Here is an 18,130-nt window from a genome sequence, read left to right as displayed (position 1 = left end):
TAAGGTTTCGACGATATATTAATGCGCAAATGGCACAGTTAGACCCTTTGATCACAGGTCCGGCTTGATAGCCATAAAATTATACCGTAATAACCATCACAGTCAAAAGGTCTACTTCTGTAAATACATGAGAAAGATGCAGTTATGATTGGACAGAACTCATGAGCACTCTTTAGCAACATTGTTAATAAATTACATAATCACCCTTAATGGCGACGTAATCAAGTAGGTACTTCATGTCACATTATGTTATGTATCTGAAAGCACATGAATCACAAAAATAACACAAAATATAAGAGAGGCAGTGAATATTTACCACTTTGGCCCCGGAGCATTCTTAGGTGTTGGATCAACGACTTCTTACCTGAGTTAACTTTGGTTCTTACTTTGTAATCCCAAGGATTTATTTTGTTATACATTACACCATACTGTCAGTCTATGTCTTGTAAACTTCTGCTGTGAATATTGTAATCTCCATCATCATCATTCATCATCATCTTGGAGTCAGCTGTATTACACCGTCCATATGTATTTTTTTTTAGACAGTCATGATGCAACGTAAACACATACACTGCAACATAACTGCAATAGGTATCTGAAAGACAACACAAGGAAAAGATAGGCGGCAGTAGTTTAGTAGGTTCGTTTAGTTAGGTTAGTTTTGTAAGTTTATCCTTGTAGGTCTTAGACGATAAGACCTTGTATATTTTAATCTCTAACTGATGAGTGGTGTTGATGCGTTTACTCATTACAATCAGTTTCATTATTTTATATAACGATAACGTTCAATAACAATGAAACAAGAAAGGACTACGCCCGGTTAATTTTGTATTGTCAATTTCCGACAAATTATATCGCAGTAGGCGAAAAGTTCACATCGCACTTCTGAAGCTGTAAGAGTAAAAACACCAGAGCACCACTTATTAACAAGATTTATTAGGGAAAGTATTAAGTAGCGCTTATTGTTAATTGTGAAAGCATAACATCACCATGACATATTATCACAATGCTATAATCATTTTCTAAGGTTTGTGTTCCGGTGTGAGAATTATATTCAAGTAAAAGTCATACAAAACAATTTTGGTAATATAAATTTAGCCTTGATTGATACTATGTGTATGGTGATGTTATGCTTTCACAATTAACAATAAGCGCTACTTAATACTTTCCCTAATAAATCTTGTTAATAAGTGGTGCTCTGGTGTTTTTACTCTTACACTATGGAAAGGTATCGCTAGTCAAACCCCGACCAGAGGGCCTACCGCGAACCACATTCGACGTGTTGCCTCCCTGTCACACTTACGTACGTATTACAAGTTCGACAGAGAGGCAACACGTCGAACGTGCTTCGCGGTATACCCTCAGGTTACACGGGGGATCGTAGCTTTGCAACTAGGTTGCGGAACCGGGTCACATGTCCAGGCCCGGGTGATCGCCGGCCACAGACAATACATCTTCCAGACTGAGCATAGTAGTGCTACCCCCTTTGCCACAAATAACGGTAGTTTTACTCCATTTTCTAGTCAAAGTGTCTTTGTGTGACGCCCGTGTCATTGAACGGACCAATCACGGCACGGCACGGCTCACCTCGTCCCCCGCACCCCAGTATTTTTGGCAGCATCGGTTTCATGAAATAATTGCTCTAAACTCCGTCTAGAGGATTCCTAGTCTATGCCGCCGGCAAATATTACAGATTCAATTTTGTTTGAGTCGGTGTGAAACTGTTGAAAGCGAGTTAGATGTAGCTATAGTTTTATTGAACTTTGACCTCGTGTTGAGTACGGTTTAGGGTCAGTATCACGGGCGTTTCGAACGCCAAATTTTCTTTGGACTTATTTTTGACGAAGTGACGATCTAGCTTTGCTTGGAGAATCAAAACAAGACATTGCCGAGTCCGTTGCAGTCCTGGAAACCGAGGCCAAAAAGGTGGGCCTAAGTATCAGCCATGAAAAGTCAGAGTATCTTCACATGAAACGCTATAAAAACACGCGCGTCAAAAGAGAAGATCTTCATGTCGGAGATACTATATATAAAGGGGTGGCCAAATTTAGATACTTAGGCTGCACCGTCACTGACACCAATACTCGGGAGGAGGAAATTGTCATTCGGATTCAGAACGCCTTGCGATGTACTGCCGCCCTTCATAAAGTTTTAGTGTCCAAGCTCTTGAGTAAGAACACAAAAATACGCATATATAAGACGGTCATACGGCCGATACTCATGTACGGATGCGAGACTTGGACACTAACACTTAAAGAAGAAAACAAGCTCCTGGTGGCAGAAAGGAGAATCCTGAGAAAGATCCTAGGCCCTGTGAGGAGAGAGGATGGCAGTTTTAGACTTCGCAAAAACGTCGAAATTGAAGAGCTTGTGGCGGCACCCAATATTATAGGCGAGACTAAGGCTCACCGTCTTCGCTGGCTCGGCCACGTTTTGAGAATGGAGGAGGATCGCGGCGCTAAGAGGGCATACCTGGGACGCCCGGTAGGGCGGAGGCCGATCGGACGTCCCAGGTATCGCTGGGGCGATGCGGTTGAAGCGGACTGCGCGATCTCCATGCCGATAACTGGCGGGAGATGGCACGGGATCGAGACAACTGGCGTGTACTCGTGTCGGAGGCCAAGACTCATTTTGGGTCGTTGCGCCATTAAGTAAGTGAACTGTTTGGTCAAAGTTCTGTTGTCAGAATCAGAATCAGAATCAGAAACAAGGATTTTATTCGTGATAAATTGTGTGAACTGTTTGGTAGTAGTTCTGTTTGTTTGATGGAAGTTAGAGGCCAGTCGAACATGCCAATCGCTAACTCTCCGTAACAAGCGAAACGCAACTGTCACTGTCACACTAATATGGAAGAGTGGTAGAGAGACAAAAAGCGATTCGATGGCGAAGCGCAAGCGATCGTCACCTTGGCTAGGCCGCCTGACCAGACCAATCAATCAAAACTATCATCAAAATATCGAAACAATTTGTCAAAAGTGTGTGCAATGAAATTATGGGGACCAAAATGTTCTGATATTGACACGCAAACTCTATATTAGAGTCGCTAAAAAGGGATGTCTCCTGTATTTAAAACAAATTAAGTATTTCACACTATGTCAGAAATGAGGCATGCGAAAATTATTAGAAACACACCGGCACGAGTTATTTTTGGACGCATATCTATTTAATAAATCAGAAATAATAAAAGTAAGCAACTTAACCGTGACGTCACTTGTTATGTTTTCATATAAATTACACAGTGGCTAATCTGGGACGACCTATCTCCAAAACGAAATCTCTATTGGCCGATTCTGAATGAATAAAACCACTACTTAGATTTATTACCGATACGCATTGTTACGCTAAACTCCAACGAACATTACGATACCAATTTCGCGCGAAATCAATAAAGAGATTATATTCGAAGGCGTCGAAAGGCGAACGTCGTGTGCTCGTATATCTGTCTCCGTCTGAGGAATGGTACAATCAACATCCAGGCGGCGATCTCCGAACGTCTCCGGAGACTATCGACAGAAGGTTGGGTTGCCTTTTGAAGCGGGAAAGGATTCTAGAGCTAAAGGTGGGATCAGACCACTCGAATGAATGTTCATTTGAGTGAAGGATTCATTTTGCTTTCATTGCATGTTCACACTGTGCTGGTGCTAAGATTATTCACTTTTCCTTTCACTATGGCGTCGAATGAAGTTGTGCGTCTTGGATTAATCACTCTGTGTTCACACTGTTCATTTTTTGGTCATTCGGAGTGCGAGTGAAAGAAGCCGAATGTAAATATCCAACACTGTTGGATCATTCCACTAATGAATTCATTTTTCACTTTTAGTTCATTTTGTGTTCACATGTGTCACTTTTAGTGAAAGATAAATAATGCAACACGAAAATGAACACAAAATGAACACAAAATGAACACAAAATGAACCGTATGATTTCAACAATCGTATATCGAAAACCAAAAGAAAAGTATTAATCAAATTATTTTTCATAATATAAAATCAATTTCAGATTACAAGGTATGACTAATGTTCGAAGTAATTTAATATGATTAGCTTGAACTAAAATATTTCATCACTACACCTTATAAACAAAGTCCCCAGCCGCGTCTGTCTGTTTGTGTATATGTATGTTCGCGATAAAATCAAAAACTACTGAACGGATTTTCTGGCAGTTTTCACCTATCAAAACAGTGATTGTTGAGGAAGGTTTATGTATAATTTGTTAAGGTTTTGTGTAACCCGTGCAAAGCCAGGGAATTCGCTAGATATAAAATCATTCATTAAAGTTAACGGCCGGTTTCCATCCTTACTTGGTAGATATTCCACCAATTCGCACGAAGCGCTTTGCTTCTACTTTCCTTAGTTATGCGCACTGCCAAGGAATGGAATTCCTTGCCGGCGTCTAGATTTCCGTGTTCTTATAACCCGGCAACCTTCAAATCAAGAGTGAACAGGCACTTTCTGGGCGAGCTCGCTCCATCGTAGGCCACGTCTACGCCTCGGCTAGTCTGTGGCCATGAGTAAGCCCATTCATAATAAAAAAAAAAGTTGTAAGTGGCGCCCAACATCGCGTCCAACTGATTTATGTTTGTCGCAACTTCCGCCGCGTAAAGCTGTCCTAAGTTTAATTTCGATGCTTTCATTCTATTCAATTAAGGTCTTAAATTATTTGGACGTATTTTGGATAGGTACTTAATTACGTACCGTCAACCGGGGTGAATAGAGATGGCTGGGGTAAATAGATATAAAACTTAACTGACCTGACTATTTCTTAAAAAATACTTACTACTTACCAACACAAATTGTATCATATTTACATAATCTACTATTATTTTAATCGAATGATACAATTTGTATGGGTATATTTTGGACGTGTATTGGATACCTGCTTAATTACTTACCGTCAACCGGGGTGAATATATATGGCTGGCGTAAATAGGGATAAGACTAAACTGACCTGACTAATTCTTAAAAAATAGCGACACAAAATGTATCATACATAATCTACTATTATTTTGAATCGAATATACAATTTGTATGGTTATTTTTGAAGATATAAGTAATCAGGTAACTCTTATTTTAGGTTTTGTCCCTATTTACCCCAGCCATACCTATTCACCCCGGTTGACGGATGACGGTAAGTACGTAATATTATTACGGTACTTATCTTGTTACAGGGACTTTATCAGAATTCGAAATACATGAGTTGTATATATTCATCATTCATTTCATTCACCTTGTGTGTATTTTTTATTTATAAATACTTAAATACATAGAAAACTCCCATGACTCAGAAACAAATATATGTGTTCATTATACAAATAAATGCCCTTATTCGAACCCAGGACCATCGGCTTCACAGGCAGGGTCACTACCCACTACGCCAGAACTGTCTAAAAAAATCTTTGTTTTATTAAACCATGTCCAGCAATATTACTGCTTCATCCATTTACGTCGCACTAAAGTATTTCTCGGCAAGTGAGGAAATCCTGGCGGTACACGTAACGTGTACCTACTTATATACACGCTGGCCGGAAGTTAGCACGTCGGAAATTGGTCCGGCGCGTAACAAAACCGCCTTTATAGATGTGGCGAAACGATGCTTTTAGAATTATTTATCTATACCTAACCCATAATCCAAAGTTGCTGGAAAATTAACGATCACTGGTCATGACACACTACAATCTTAAAGCTATTGTATATTGTAACAAAGCAACGACTTTTTAAAAGATATTATAATTATAAGACAACATTACATGAAGTTATATTAAAGTTTGCTTACATATAACTCGTTCGCGTTTATCCTATCGCGATGTTAAGGAAATTTAAAGCTAATATTTACACTGACACCTTATCGGTGAGATACAATTTTTCAATACCTGACACTCAAGTAAAACGGGATATAAATGTACAGAATTGCAGACTTTTATTGATTTTCCACACAAGTGACTTTTCTAAAACATGTTTAACCCAAAAGCACAAAGAGCATAAACCAATCATCAATCAATCCGTTCTACCAATCGCGCGTTCTAAACAAACATCACATACTGTAAGCAAATTAAAAGGGAAACTAGGCGCGCTCATTAAATCGCGGAACTCGTTAAAGTTTATAATGATTTCCACCGGCGATGGGACGTGGGGCGCGCGTTACACCGAATTTCGACGATTTTCCGCGTTGACCTATTTTACTCGCCATTTGAACTTTAATCCAACGAGATAAGGTTTATAAATGGCCGGTCTTGTCACTTGTTGCCATGGTTACGGTTTCCTCGATTTTAAAAGCCGTGTTTTTAAGTATGTAAATTAAGCAAACATGTAGGTATTTATGGTATCTCCTTAAAAGCTCTTTCCATGGGCCAACTACTAAGCATGTTAGTAGAACAAGATTCAAAATTTCTTCCAACAAACTGTTTATTTTGTCCCCTCGCTGACGGGACAGAATAACAACAAGAAATAGTTTCAAGTATCAGATAAAGTCGAGTTTAAATTTCAATTTAGCTCGAGCGAGGATCAAGCTCTAATGCACTTGTAATGTTTGTAGTTTGTATGCTAAACAAGTTTGTAATGTAAATTTTGTAAACGGTTACCTACGTAAAACTTTTTAAGATAATATATGCAAATTATAGTAACGCGCTCGACAATTGTAATGTTTGAGCTCAATTTATAGTATTTTATGCAACAGTTTTATAAGAGGGGTCAAAAAATGTGAGTGGCGTGGGTAACAATGTGAGCCGAAGGCGAACATTGTTAATAAATACGCCATGAGCACTTTTTGACTACTTATACAACGTTGCATACAATGCTTTTTCTATGAGTAGGCAATATTAAATAAAATACAAAAAAATATAAACAAAATTTTATTTATGAAAATGTCAATTTAAATTTTGGATAGTAGATATTACTATATGTATGTAGCTCTTGTCTGCGACAAGCACCCATAATACCAAATATTACTGCAACCTGTAACAAGAAAAAGGAGAATTAAATAATATTCAGTTTCAATGCAAAAATATAAAATGTACATAAATATAGCTCGTTGTACTGTGTACCCTAAAAGTGTGTATCAAAAATTTTTATAACATATACCAACCTTGCTTAAAAGATAGATCTGATCCGGTGCTTCCAATTAGTCTTTGAAAATACACCAAAGACGTTTTCAGAGAATGACGAAGTTTTGTGCTCCAATCTCCACGCCATGCACTTCTCATAAGATTTGTCGTATAGGTGCTGAGATTTAGTACTTAGGCAACAAATTTTCGGTCGCTGCTTGTGCTGCAGCGGATATTTCTTCAGGTGTAGAAACAATGTAGTCCTCTTTGTCCATTTTCAACACTTTTTATGAACGCAAAACAAATAGTAACGCAAAGTACTCAAAGAACAAGAAATTACCGGGAAAGGCGGGAAACGAGAAACAAACGAGTAATGTCTATGGTTATGTTTTTTTTTAAAGCCGTTACACACTACCGCACCGCACCAGGGTCGTGGTGCTGTAGGGTATAAAAGTATTTTTTATTATGTTGGTAGCAATGAACTCAGTACAAATTTGTTTCTTTTTTAATAAAAACCGTATGCATTCAATCGTTTGTCACGTTGGTAGCAATGTACCGGTATGTGCTACCTGCTACCCTGCACCAGCTTACCGTATCGTAATGTCTCTAAAACGATGTAAGTGCTTTTTTGGGCAATAGACTATAGACTTTTAAGGAGTATTAATAATGTACGCCCTTATATGTTCGTTCGTGACTATGTAAATGACAGATAAAAGTACCCGAGTAGAAAAAAGTTTTAACTGCAAAATGTGGAAAATAGGTTAAAAAACTTTCTTTTTCATGGTTGTCGTATATAGCTCTTAATCATGTATGTTTTGTATTAATTTTAAGCGTTTTTACCGGGTGTGGCCTGTAACATGAGCAAATAATTTAAACATAGATTGCACTCCTCAAACGGTGACACTTTTCTTCAACAACTTTTAAAAATTATGAAGTATTTAGACTCCCTATTTTTCATACAAAAGAAATATTATCTTCAATGGACGCCATCGCCACGCCATTATCATTGTGATTGACGTTGCTTGTCACGCCTTAAACATAACAAAATTCGCAATACATTGCGTCTTAGAATAAACTTTAAAACGTATTAAAAATCAAACCACAAATTATTTTTAAAAGTCGCCGAACAAATGTTGATCAGTAAGTATGAGGAGTACAGCCTACAGTTTCATTTTATGCCCATATTACAGGCCACACCCGGTATATTTCTACTTTTGCGTGTTCATTTAATTATTGTACTGTGTGTCACATTTAACCTCGTGCCGCCCAATGTACATTAGGATGTACACTCAGTTTCGATAGAATGTCAACTTTAATTCAAAACAAAGTAAGTAGCATTTCATTTGTCTCGTAAAATTTTCGAACAAATGAAATTCAACCCAATTGAAAATACAAAGTTTTCGAGAAGTGTATAGCAGTAAGAATAGAAAAATACATGAATGAACGAAACTATATAACCGCTAATCAGTTCGGCTTTCGTAGACACAAGGACACAGGTTTAGCAATTACTGGGCTAGTTTCTGAGGTGATGGATAATCTTAATGATGGCATGAAGTGTGCTGGTATCTTCTATGACCTTAGTAAGGCGTTCGATTGTGTAGGCCACGAAATATTATTACGCAAATTAGAATACTACGGTATACGGGGATCTGTTCATTCGCTATTATCTTCATATTTGAGTAATCGTCGTCAATATGTTGAACTTAGGCATAATGATGATAATGGAAATGAAATTATCACAAATTCTAACGATAGCGTTATTAGATGTGGAGTTCCGCAGGGATCTGTTCTTGGGCCACTCTTATTCATTATTTTCATCAACGATCTACCAGAAAGTTTATCAGGCGGAACTCCATACCTATATGCCGATGATACTAGTGTAATATTCAAAGCTCAGTCATATAATTTACTACAGGAGTTAACAAAACTTAATTGGAATAACATATGTAATTGGTTTGATGCAAATGGTTTAAAGTTAAATTATGAAAAAAGTTTTTATATGATTTTCAGACGAGCCGTGAACTCTGATGATGTTATCCTGGATTTACCCATAAATAAAACAGATTCCATTCGTTTCCTGGGCATCGAGTTAGATACATACCTGAAGTGGCATAATCACATAGACTACATCTCCAAAAAACTTGCAAAAGCCTGTTACTCATTAAAAACTATGGCAAAAGTCGTTGATGTAAATACACTTAAAATTATATATTTTTCCTATGTAGAAAGCCTAATCAAATATGCTATTGAAGTGTGGGGAAATAGTACGGCTGCCCTAAGCAGAAAACAAGTAACTCAGTTTTGACAAATTTTTGAGGAGAGCAAAAAAACGTAATTTGTCTGTTTTGTTAGGTATTTGGTCTAAAATATAACATCTTTTTATACCATTATGTTAAGGGCGATAAAATTAAGCTTATACAGACTTAATTTTTTTATATTCTTGTATATAAAACTTTGTACAGGCATAAAATGTTTTCTGTGTAGTTTACTGCCGGAAAATCTCAGAACCATTCTACACAAATTCAAGTATCTCGTGTTTAGCTTTGAAATAGCAAGCACTTTAGCTTCTTAAATACTAAACATATTTGGCTCTCCGCTCAATAACTTTTCAAATTGTCATGCAATTCTGAAGGAAATGGTATCAAATGAAAGCTAATGACATAAGCTACCGATAACTCATTTTTGTTTCTTTCTGGTTTGTCGACTTCAAAATTTCTGTTACATAATAAAACGCTTGAAAAGATTATATTTTTTTTATATATATTTAAGACTCATTTTCTCTTGGAAAATATACTTTTTTTTTATTAGTAATTGATGTTGGCATCCTCAGACCTTCTGACACATGGTTATTGGTACCTATTTCATCGATTTTATTTATTGCCAGTGATTATTTTGTGATACAATGTCCCATTCCTTCAACAAACCCTCTGTCTTCGTGGATGGGTGGTTTTAAACTTCTAAACTTCTAACGTAAAAAAAGATACGGTAGTTTATGTCAAAATACGTAAGTATTCGTCTCAAGTCGTCTTCAGTCTCAAGGGAATCAAAATTAAAACTGGTAGGTAGTAGGTAGCTTAAGGAAGTCCCGTTGACCTAGAACTATGAAATGTGGCAAGTAATATTGTCTTACACTATAAGTAGAAGGAAAAACCTGAAAACTCTAAAGTACCTACAAATAAAGAAATAATTTAAATTTGTAAGGTGGGCGAGTTCGACTTGCACTTGCATTTTTTATAGTCCTATTCGACAGATGTCTTTGATAGGAATGAGGCTGGTGCATGGCATGGTGAGAACTGGTCAGTCCATAAAAATCAATATTTGGGAACAATCTTGATTTTTGTGACTGCCCTGTCCGTTGACCTAGGGAATAATAATTTGGGGAAATTAAGCAAAGTTTGTACAGTCAAGGAATTTAAATTCCGACCCATTTCGTACTTTGTCACAGTGACAACCGTATGAGGTCTCTAGCGGCTTTCATATTGATTGTCACTGTGACAAAGTACGAAATGGGTCGGAATTTAAATTCCTTGACTGTACTATGAGTACTAGGCGACGATGCCGACGATATACATACATACTTGCATAGATAAATACTTAGGTACATAGTTACTTTATTTACTATTTAACTTTACTTATGTAACAAAGTAAAAATCTAATTAAATCCTTCAAGTCAGTTTTCCCTATTTCTTATAAAGCAATGTCGATTCTTGGCTATGTTACCTATTAATATGGCAAGTAATTGGTGGTTCTCTTTAGTGGCTAGATTTAAACCAAAAACTGCAGAGATTTTGACAGCACACACAGTGCAGGTGTTATTTTAAACGTCAAACTTCTATGAAATTATGATATAAATAACACTGGCACTGAGTGTGCTCTCAACATCTCTGCAGACTTTTCTCGGTCTAACTCTACTAATAGACTCCTCGAGATTGATCTTAGATGATTCACTTTACCACATAATAAATATATGTCTTTATAAAAAATAAATTTCTGGATTAAATATTTCCCTTTTGGTCAATTGAATCAAGTCAGTTATTGTTTGTTTCTATTTTTCGGCATGATTATGATTTCCTCTTTCTTTGCATTCTAGTGTTCTGTTTTCGTTACTGTAAACAATACAGATAATTTTAATTGTTTTAATAACACTTTTTCTTTATACTTAAATCTCACAGACTCTCTCACGTGTTAGCCTTTGACACGAATATTGCTAAACAAATTTGTTCTCTATGTATACGTTTAAACAAGGTACCTTCTGTATAACTATGTAACTAATTTCTAACCTAAATTGCAGATTGTGTTGGGAGATACTTGTATTACCATTGTAATAAACTGATTCGCAATTACGAACATCTACGCTAAACTCAAGTATCTCAGTCATCTATATGAATTACAAGTATCTCTGTTTAGTTACTTGAATTTAGCGTAGAAATGGGGCATATACTTGAATTCAGCGTAGAATACAGGGTCAAAAAAATATACTTGGATTTTAAAAACATGAATATTTTAAAAACTACGCATTATTTTACAGTTATTTTTTTGGTGAAAGTTGCGCCTGAAATTGTAGATTCCGAAAATCCAAAAAACCCGTTTTTGAAAATTTCCGAGATACTTGTTTTCTGCTTAGGGCAGCCGAGTACCAGTGTAAACAAAATACTACTAATACAAAAAAAATGCATTAGAATTATAGAAAAATGTTTTCCTACTACACATAGACCTCTATTCACTAAGCATGGTATTAATACCGTCATTGGAATGTACATTTACCAAGTTGCCAGATATATTTACAAAAATAAAAGCTCATACAAATTGGTGACCCAAACTCAAAGTTACTCGTTAAGACGAAATCACTATTTAACACTACCACGGTCGAATTTTGTTCAGTTCCAATAAAGCATCAACTACACAGCAATTAAAGTATTTAACCATCTACCAGATGAAATTAAAGAATCTGAAGACCTGCGAGTATTCTCAAATAAGCTTAAAAGTTATCTGGCTACAAGACCATTTTACAGTCTCGATGAATATTTTGCTAAATTATATGACTAATTACTGCTCTTGACATTTAATAAAATATAATTATATAGTTTTTAAATTTTTAAATATGACATGTTTAGGTTACTTAGGACATTTATCAGCCATTTGTCAATTTATGTTATTTTGAATTTCATTTTGAATGTTATGCATGATTTAGGCTAAGTTTATTTTATTTTATTGTATACAATTTTGCATGATACTTGTATCTTATGAAGCAAATAAAGAACATACATACAACAAGATTCTAACTTCCTTGGCTATAATTTTGTATGGTGGGCGGCACGAGGTTAAAATCTACTAAACTAAAAGCACTTCCTACGGTTGCAATAGTAGGTACCTACCCCAGCAAGATGATTTGATAGCATTGCTACTGCAAAAGTGTTTTCAAAGTATGATGTTTGATAGATACTCGCGATTTTCAAAACCTCGTTGTTTAACTTATCCCAAGTAATAGAATTAAGGTGTCAACTATTGGGACAACGTCCAGCATGGGAACATTTTTAGTTAGGTATTACAAAATTTATTATATTTACAAAATCGCATATTCTTAAAAGACCTTCGCCATACTGGTGGTGTTTTTTATAACGTCATAGTGTGACCGAAAGCCGTTTCATCCGTCCGCGGCATAATGAGCGATTTCCGAACGAGCCCAACTTATGAACACGCACAAATTTTCATAGCGTTCCAACCTTTAATTACTTACATTTGGCCCACGCGTTGGATTGATATCTAAATGTAATTAAATTCATACACAGTTGAATCGGATTAGTATCAAAGTGTTATTTAATTCACACATAGTTGAAATGTGGCGCAAAAAGGTCGAATTTAGGCAGACATATCTGCATGGTATACATATAAATCGAAAATGTATTATTAGATAGACAAAACACACATTTACAAATCTCTTTATTACGCACCTAGTAGGTAGGTACTTACCTATATTATTAGGTAGGTATCTTACGGTTGATTAACATTAAAGTTTGTAAAATAGGTACTTCTTAAATTACCTATACTTATGTACCTACCTATAATTTATGAAACACCATATACGATAAACTTTGTAAGATGCATTGGGGTAACTTCGAATGAATTTAAATTTAATATTTTTTATGTGATATATACTTGGTCAAGCAGACCTTGTCAGTAGAAAAAGGCGGCAAATTTGAAAAATGTAGGCGCGAAGGGATAGCGTCTCATAGAAAATTTGAATTTCGCGCCTTTTTCTACTGACAAGGTTTGCTTGACCAAGTATATATTTCGTTATGAATCCTAATTTTGCTACAGGTATACGGTTCTGTTAGGTACGCATATGTGCACGTTATTTGGTAAATGTATACCTACACCTATTGGTATCAAATATAACTGACAAAGGTTACACATTTATAAAATCTAAGTTAATGTTTTTACGTTTAATTAAGAAAACATACACTTTAGAGCAATAAAAGCAGGTCACTTTATATAAATATATAAAAACACCCTTAAAATAGACCCGTTTCATTGCACTTTAGTATAATTTAAATGTCAAATAAGTAATTCAGTATTTAAGGTTGTTCATTAAGCAAATCCGCACAATAACCACGTTGAAATATTATGCAATTTAAATGACAAAGGCTAGACATCAGCGCTAATTTCAAAATATATCTTCGGATCTCATTTCATTTGAAATATTCATAATAATTAACGTGCTGCTGTTAATTACTCCCCAGCTTCAATATTTATGCAGCAATTAGAGAGTAAATTAAATAGACTGGTTGTCTGTGTAAATTCAAATGTTATAGTCGCACCAAACAAAGTCTGCAGCGGATTTGATAGCCCACGCACTAAATGTTATGTAAACGTCATAATTTCATAGAAGTTTGACGTTTAAAATGACACTTGCACTGCGTGGGCTATCAAAATCGCTGCAGACTTTTTACGGTCTGACTATTCATTGTTGTTATTGGGCGAATTAATTAAAAGTTGTGGACTACCCTTTTTATTTTTACTATAGTCTGTATCTTTAGGTATTTAAATAAAAGTAAACAAAATCTACCCTCAAATCGCTCCTTAAGCCAGTTGAGGGTAGATGAAAACGTTACATGATCAAATAATGTAGGTAGGTTAAAGTCAGGTCGTTCAGTGACAGGTCCAGGCGATTTTGTATTTGGTTGGTTTACCAATAAATGTTATAACTACCCGAAAATGTGCAAATTATTTGTTTACTTCTTTACCAAAGATACAGAGTATAGAATTGAGAATTTTTATGTTACTTATACCTACTCAGATTCGCAAGGTCTTTCGATCCTAATAGAAGTAAAAAGTGTCCCAAATTTCCATATATTTTAGATCTTTCTCCGTTACCGTCATACAAAGTTTATGGAATTTAAAATGAATGGAAGTGAAATGGAAATAACAATCCTGGGAAACTTTTTTTCTATTAAGGTCGGAAGACTCCTTCGGAAAGAGGTCGTGATTTTGAACAGAAATTGTATGAAAAAATCCAAATCTAAAAAGAGTAGTTTACAATATAAAATAAAATGCCAAAAATAAATAAAACAGGCTCACTGTCTGTGCAAAGTATAATTCCCCGTCGTTGATATAGATGGCGTGATATTACTGAGTTCTCAGTTCCATAGTTTATACTTGCAGCAAACCAGGAAAGTTAGCTAAGTAGCAAGTAAGGTCGTAAATCATCGGAATCATGCTATCTCGTTTTTTCCCTTTGCTATTTCTTTCGCACTTGCTCTACTTTATGCATCGGGACTTAGTGCTGCGACAAGTATAGATTGTCAAGCAAATCTTGTCAGTAGAAAAAGGCGCGGTATTCAAATTTTCTGAGCCGATATCCCTTCGCGGCTACATTTTTCAAATTTGCCGCCTTTTTCTACTGACAAGAACTGCTTGACCAACTTTATATTACGATTTGATTTTCGCACCACCTATTTTAAGTCTTTTAGAGCACTTCGTCAGAGTTATGGAGTATAGCGGGGATCAAAGTGTCATATAAAATATTACAGTTTGATAACTCGCTTAGTGGCTTCATCCAGGAATAGATAGGAAATGCGTGACTTTGCGTAGAGATCACCAATTTCTACTTATAGCTTGGCTTGATTAATTTCTAAAAGTTTTTAGCTTTTCATTGTGAAAAGTAAATAAAATTATTTATATTTGTCCTTCACCACTTTCATGGACAGACTTAGAGCTCTTACCCACTGTTCTGCTCTCTCGCCACGTACGTAAAAATGGACGTCGTACGTTTTTGGTACGGTTTTCTGCAGGATCTCGTTTTAGTAGTATACGTGCTACTATAGTAAGGTTCACACGATCATTCTGTTTGCAGTATCCCGCACGCATACCTACTACAGAAAACTGGATCCTGCAGAAAGTCGTACCTGCAAAAAACTGGACGTCAGTGAGAAAGAGCTCTTAGGTCGATTATGATGTCGTTTCTAGTTATCTAGACATAATCAGGGGCCTTAGCCAAAATGACAATCGTGCATGAACAAACGCCGATCGAAAAGAAAAAAAATGTATCGGAATGACAGATGCTACAAAAAGTCACGTGATAATATTCATACATTATTTCACCTTCGATTGGCGTTTTCTATCAGCTATTGTCACTTAGCTAAGCCCCCAGAAAAACCAAATCTGCAGTCAATTCATTAAAACAGTGTCTAAAAACATTTCATCACAGGCCTTTCCGTCTATTGCAGACGGTTTAAGGCCTGTGCACACCGGCTGCGTGTGCGTGACGTGCACGTGCGCGTGCGGCGTTGTAGTAACTAAACAGATCCTTATGAGAGACGGCACACCGCTTGCGTTACGTGTGCGTGTGTAGCTCCAACATTTTAGCGCACGCACACGCGCACGTCACGCACACGCAAGCCGGTGTGGCTCGGCCTTTATGCATTGCTGATTATACAACGTATTTTGGTGACTGTGGAGGCCGATGCGTGAGCGGTACGACCTCCCAAACTTTTAAAAACAATTGGAACTCGCAAAAAACTAACAAATTTTCACAAATACCTTGCTTCTATTCCTGGGGTCTCTGAAGTCTTCCTTGGACGCCTTCCTCCGTTTATCCTTCAGTATCATCCGAGCTGCAGCGAACGCCATTTTGAATTTCAGAAACGCCCGTTTCTCGCGTTCCACACTTGAAAGTCTTTGGACTTTTCGAACTTTATAATAGCCCGCACTTTGATCACAGACTTTTTATTTGACTAATAATTGCTTCTAGGTTTCACTATTTAACTTAACAATGTTTTAACACTAATAAAAACTTAACAATTATTGCCTTCTTCGTTGAATACAGGTAACAATATAATTGAATTTAATTAACAAATGTTATCACTTCACCTTGTTATAATTGAACGAATTATTTTAATCACTAACACTGTGGAAGAAAGTAATTAGTAGTTTCTTTAGTTGTTAGTAATTTTCTGTAAGTTTCAATGTTTTCTCTGTATTTATTTTAAAATAATAAATTTAATGCACAAACAAAAACTTTACAGTAAAGAAGGCGGACTTAATGCCATAAGGCATTCTCTATCAGTCAACCTTAAGGCTAAGCAGAGAGATTGTGAGCGGATTTATCTATAATTCATTAATTTAATTGATAAGTTATTAAAATAAAAATATCTCTTAGAAAGCAGACAACCTCTTAATTAGTTAATAGCAACATGGCTGCAGTCTACTTGGAAATTTAATTCGTATTTCACTTAAAACAAATAAATATCTAGAAATAAAAAAGGTACCAATAGCAAATGGAAGCGCAGCGACGCCAGACAAATAACAAAAAGATGCTCTTTGTGGCGATATCATCAACATTAAGAAAATTACAAAAAGCCCGACTTATAGAAACGGAGACTGATTCTGTTTTGACAATTTGATATGGTTTTGGGCGCTAGCTAACTGGCGCTGCCGTATCACGCCCAACTCCGTTAACTCGAGTTACATGAGTTACGGATAACCACTCTAAATCGTCTTAAAAACCATTAAAGATATATCTTCTAAAATAACATTTCGAAAATCTTCATTATTTACTGAGAAAAGCATATGACTAACTCATGTAACTTCATTTTTTTGCCGATGGCGTCAGGCACAACTCAGTTAACTTGAGTTGCACGACTAACACAACCAAAATATCACCATCGTGTCTTAAGTTGCCGGAGTTAGGCATGACTGGCCGAGCGCTTGGTTTATACGACAACAATATTGGTCAAGTAATACGTGTCACGTTTGATCACGCGTATGTCATGTAACTTGACTTACATGACTTCGTGTGACCACTATAGTATGGAAGAGTTGATCATGCGGAACCATTTAATTCGAATAAAATGAAATCTATTCAATTATGCGAAAAAAAAATTAAAGGGCCTATTCTGTGACCATATTTCCTACATGTAGATTAGAAAAAATAAAAAAATTACGATGAACCGTCAACGATAACAGCATTTGAATCTTTAAAACTTTAAACGTAATTATCTCGAAACTCAACTTTCAAAGTTACATGAGATGCGCGTGACACGGCAGCGCACGGAGCGGACGCACGAACGCCGTGCATGCCATTCGGCCCGATTTGAACTTTAAGATACGTCAAATAATAAATCTAGACTAGAAACGATATGGATTAGATGTGTCAGTGTCAAATGTGACGTTTCGTCAAGCAAAAACGTCATTCACTTTTAACACTGGCAAACTGGCATATCTAATCCATATCGTTTGGGGTCCATTAATTGACGTATTTTAAAGTTCAAATCGGGCATATTGTATGTAAAAATTCGTCGCATGAGATGAAAGTCTAATTGATATCTGAATAATGACAGTTTGTTATCATTCGCCCGTGCATTTCGCTCGTATTTATTCGTACATGTATTTATTTAATAATATGGCATTACATTAAATTTACAGATACAGAGAAAACGTAAATCTAACTTCAGAGAATTAATCCACTTGATAGCTTTGTCGTTCAGTTTTATCAGGTCTACGTACATGTATTTGCGCGAGCAAGACGCACAGACATATAATAACACACTGACATATTACTGAATCGCGATTAGAAAGGGATTGAGATAGCTG

The 18,130-nt window shown here is 36.2% G+C and overlaps 1 protein-coding gene across 2 annotated transcripts in view; it reads right to left on the bottom strand.

The window, feature by feature from the left end:
• The window catches only part of LOC134670014 (calmodulin-like), a 331,833-nt gene that overhangs the window by 141,577 nt on the left and 172,126 nt on the right, over positions 1 to 18,130 (bottom strand). Inside the window, exon 2 of one of the 2 annotated variants that reach the window (XM_063527682.1) lies at positions 16,079 to 16,445. The exons of the other annotated variant lie outside the window; for it this stretch is intronic. Coding sequence (XP_063383752.1) covers positions 16,079 to 16,168 — 90 coding nt within the window. The 5' untranslated portion in view covers positions 16,169 to 16,445. The remainder of the gene's footprint in view (positions 1 to 16,078; positions 16,446 to 18,130) is intronic. 2 annotated transcript variants of the gene reach the window in all.

The sequence above is a fragment of the Cydia fagiglandana genome, chromosome 13 (genome assembly GCF_963556715.1).
Source record: "Cydia fagiglandana chromosome 13, ilCydFagi1.1, whole genome shotgun sequence".
Classification (NCBI taxonomy): domain Eukaryota; kingdom Metazoa; phylum Arthropoda; class Insecta; order Lepidoptera; family Tortricidae; genus Cydia; species Cydia fagiglandana.
This window is presented reverse-complemented; position numbering and strand designations above follow the sequence as displayed.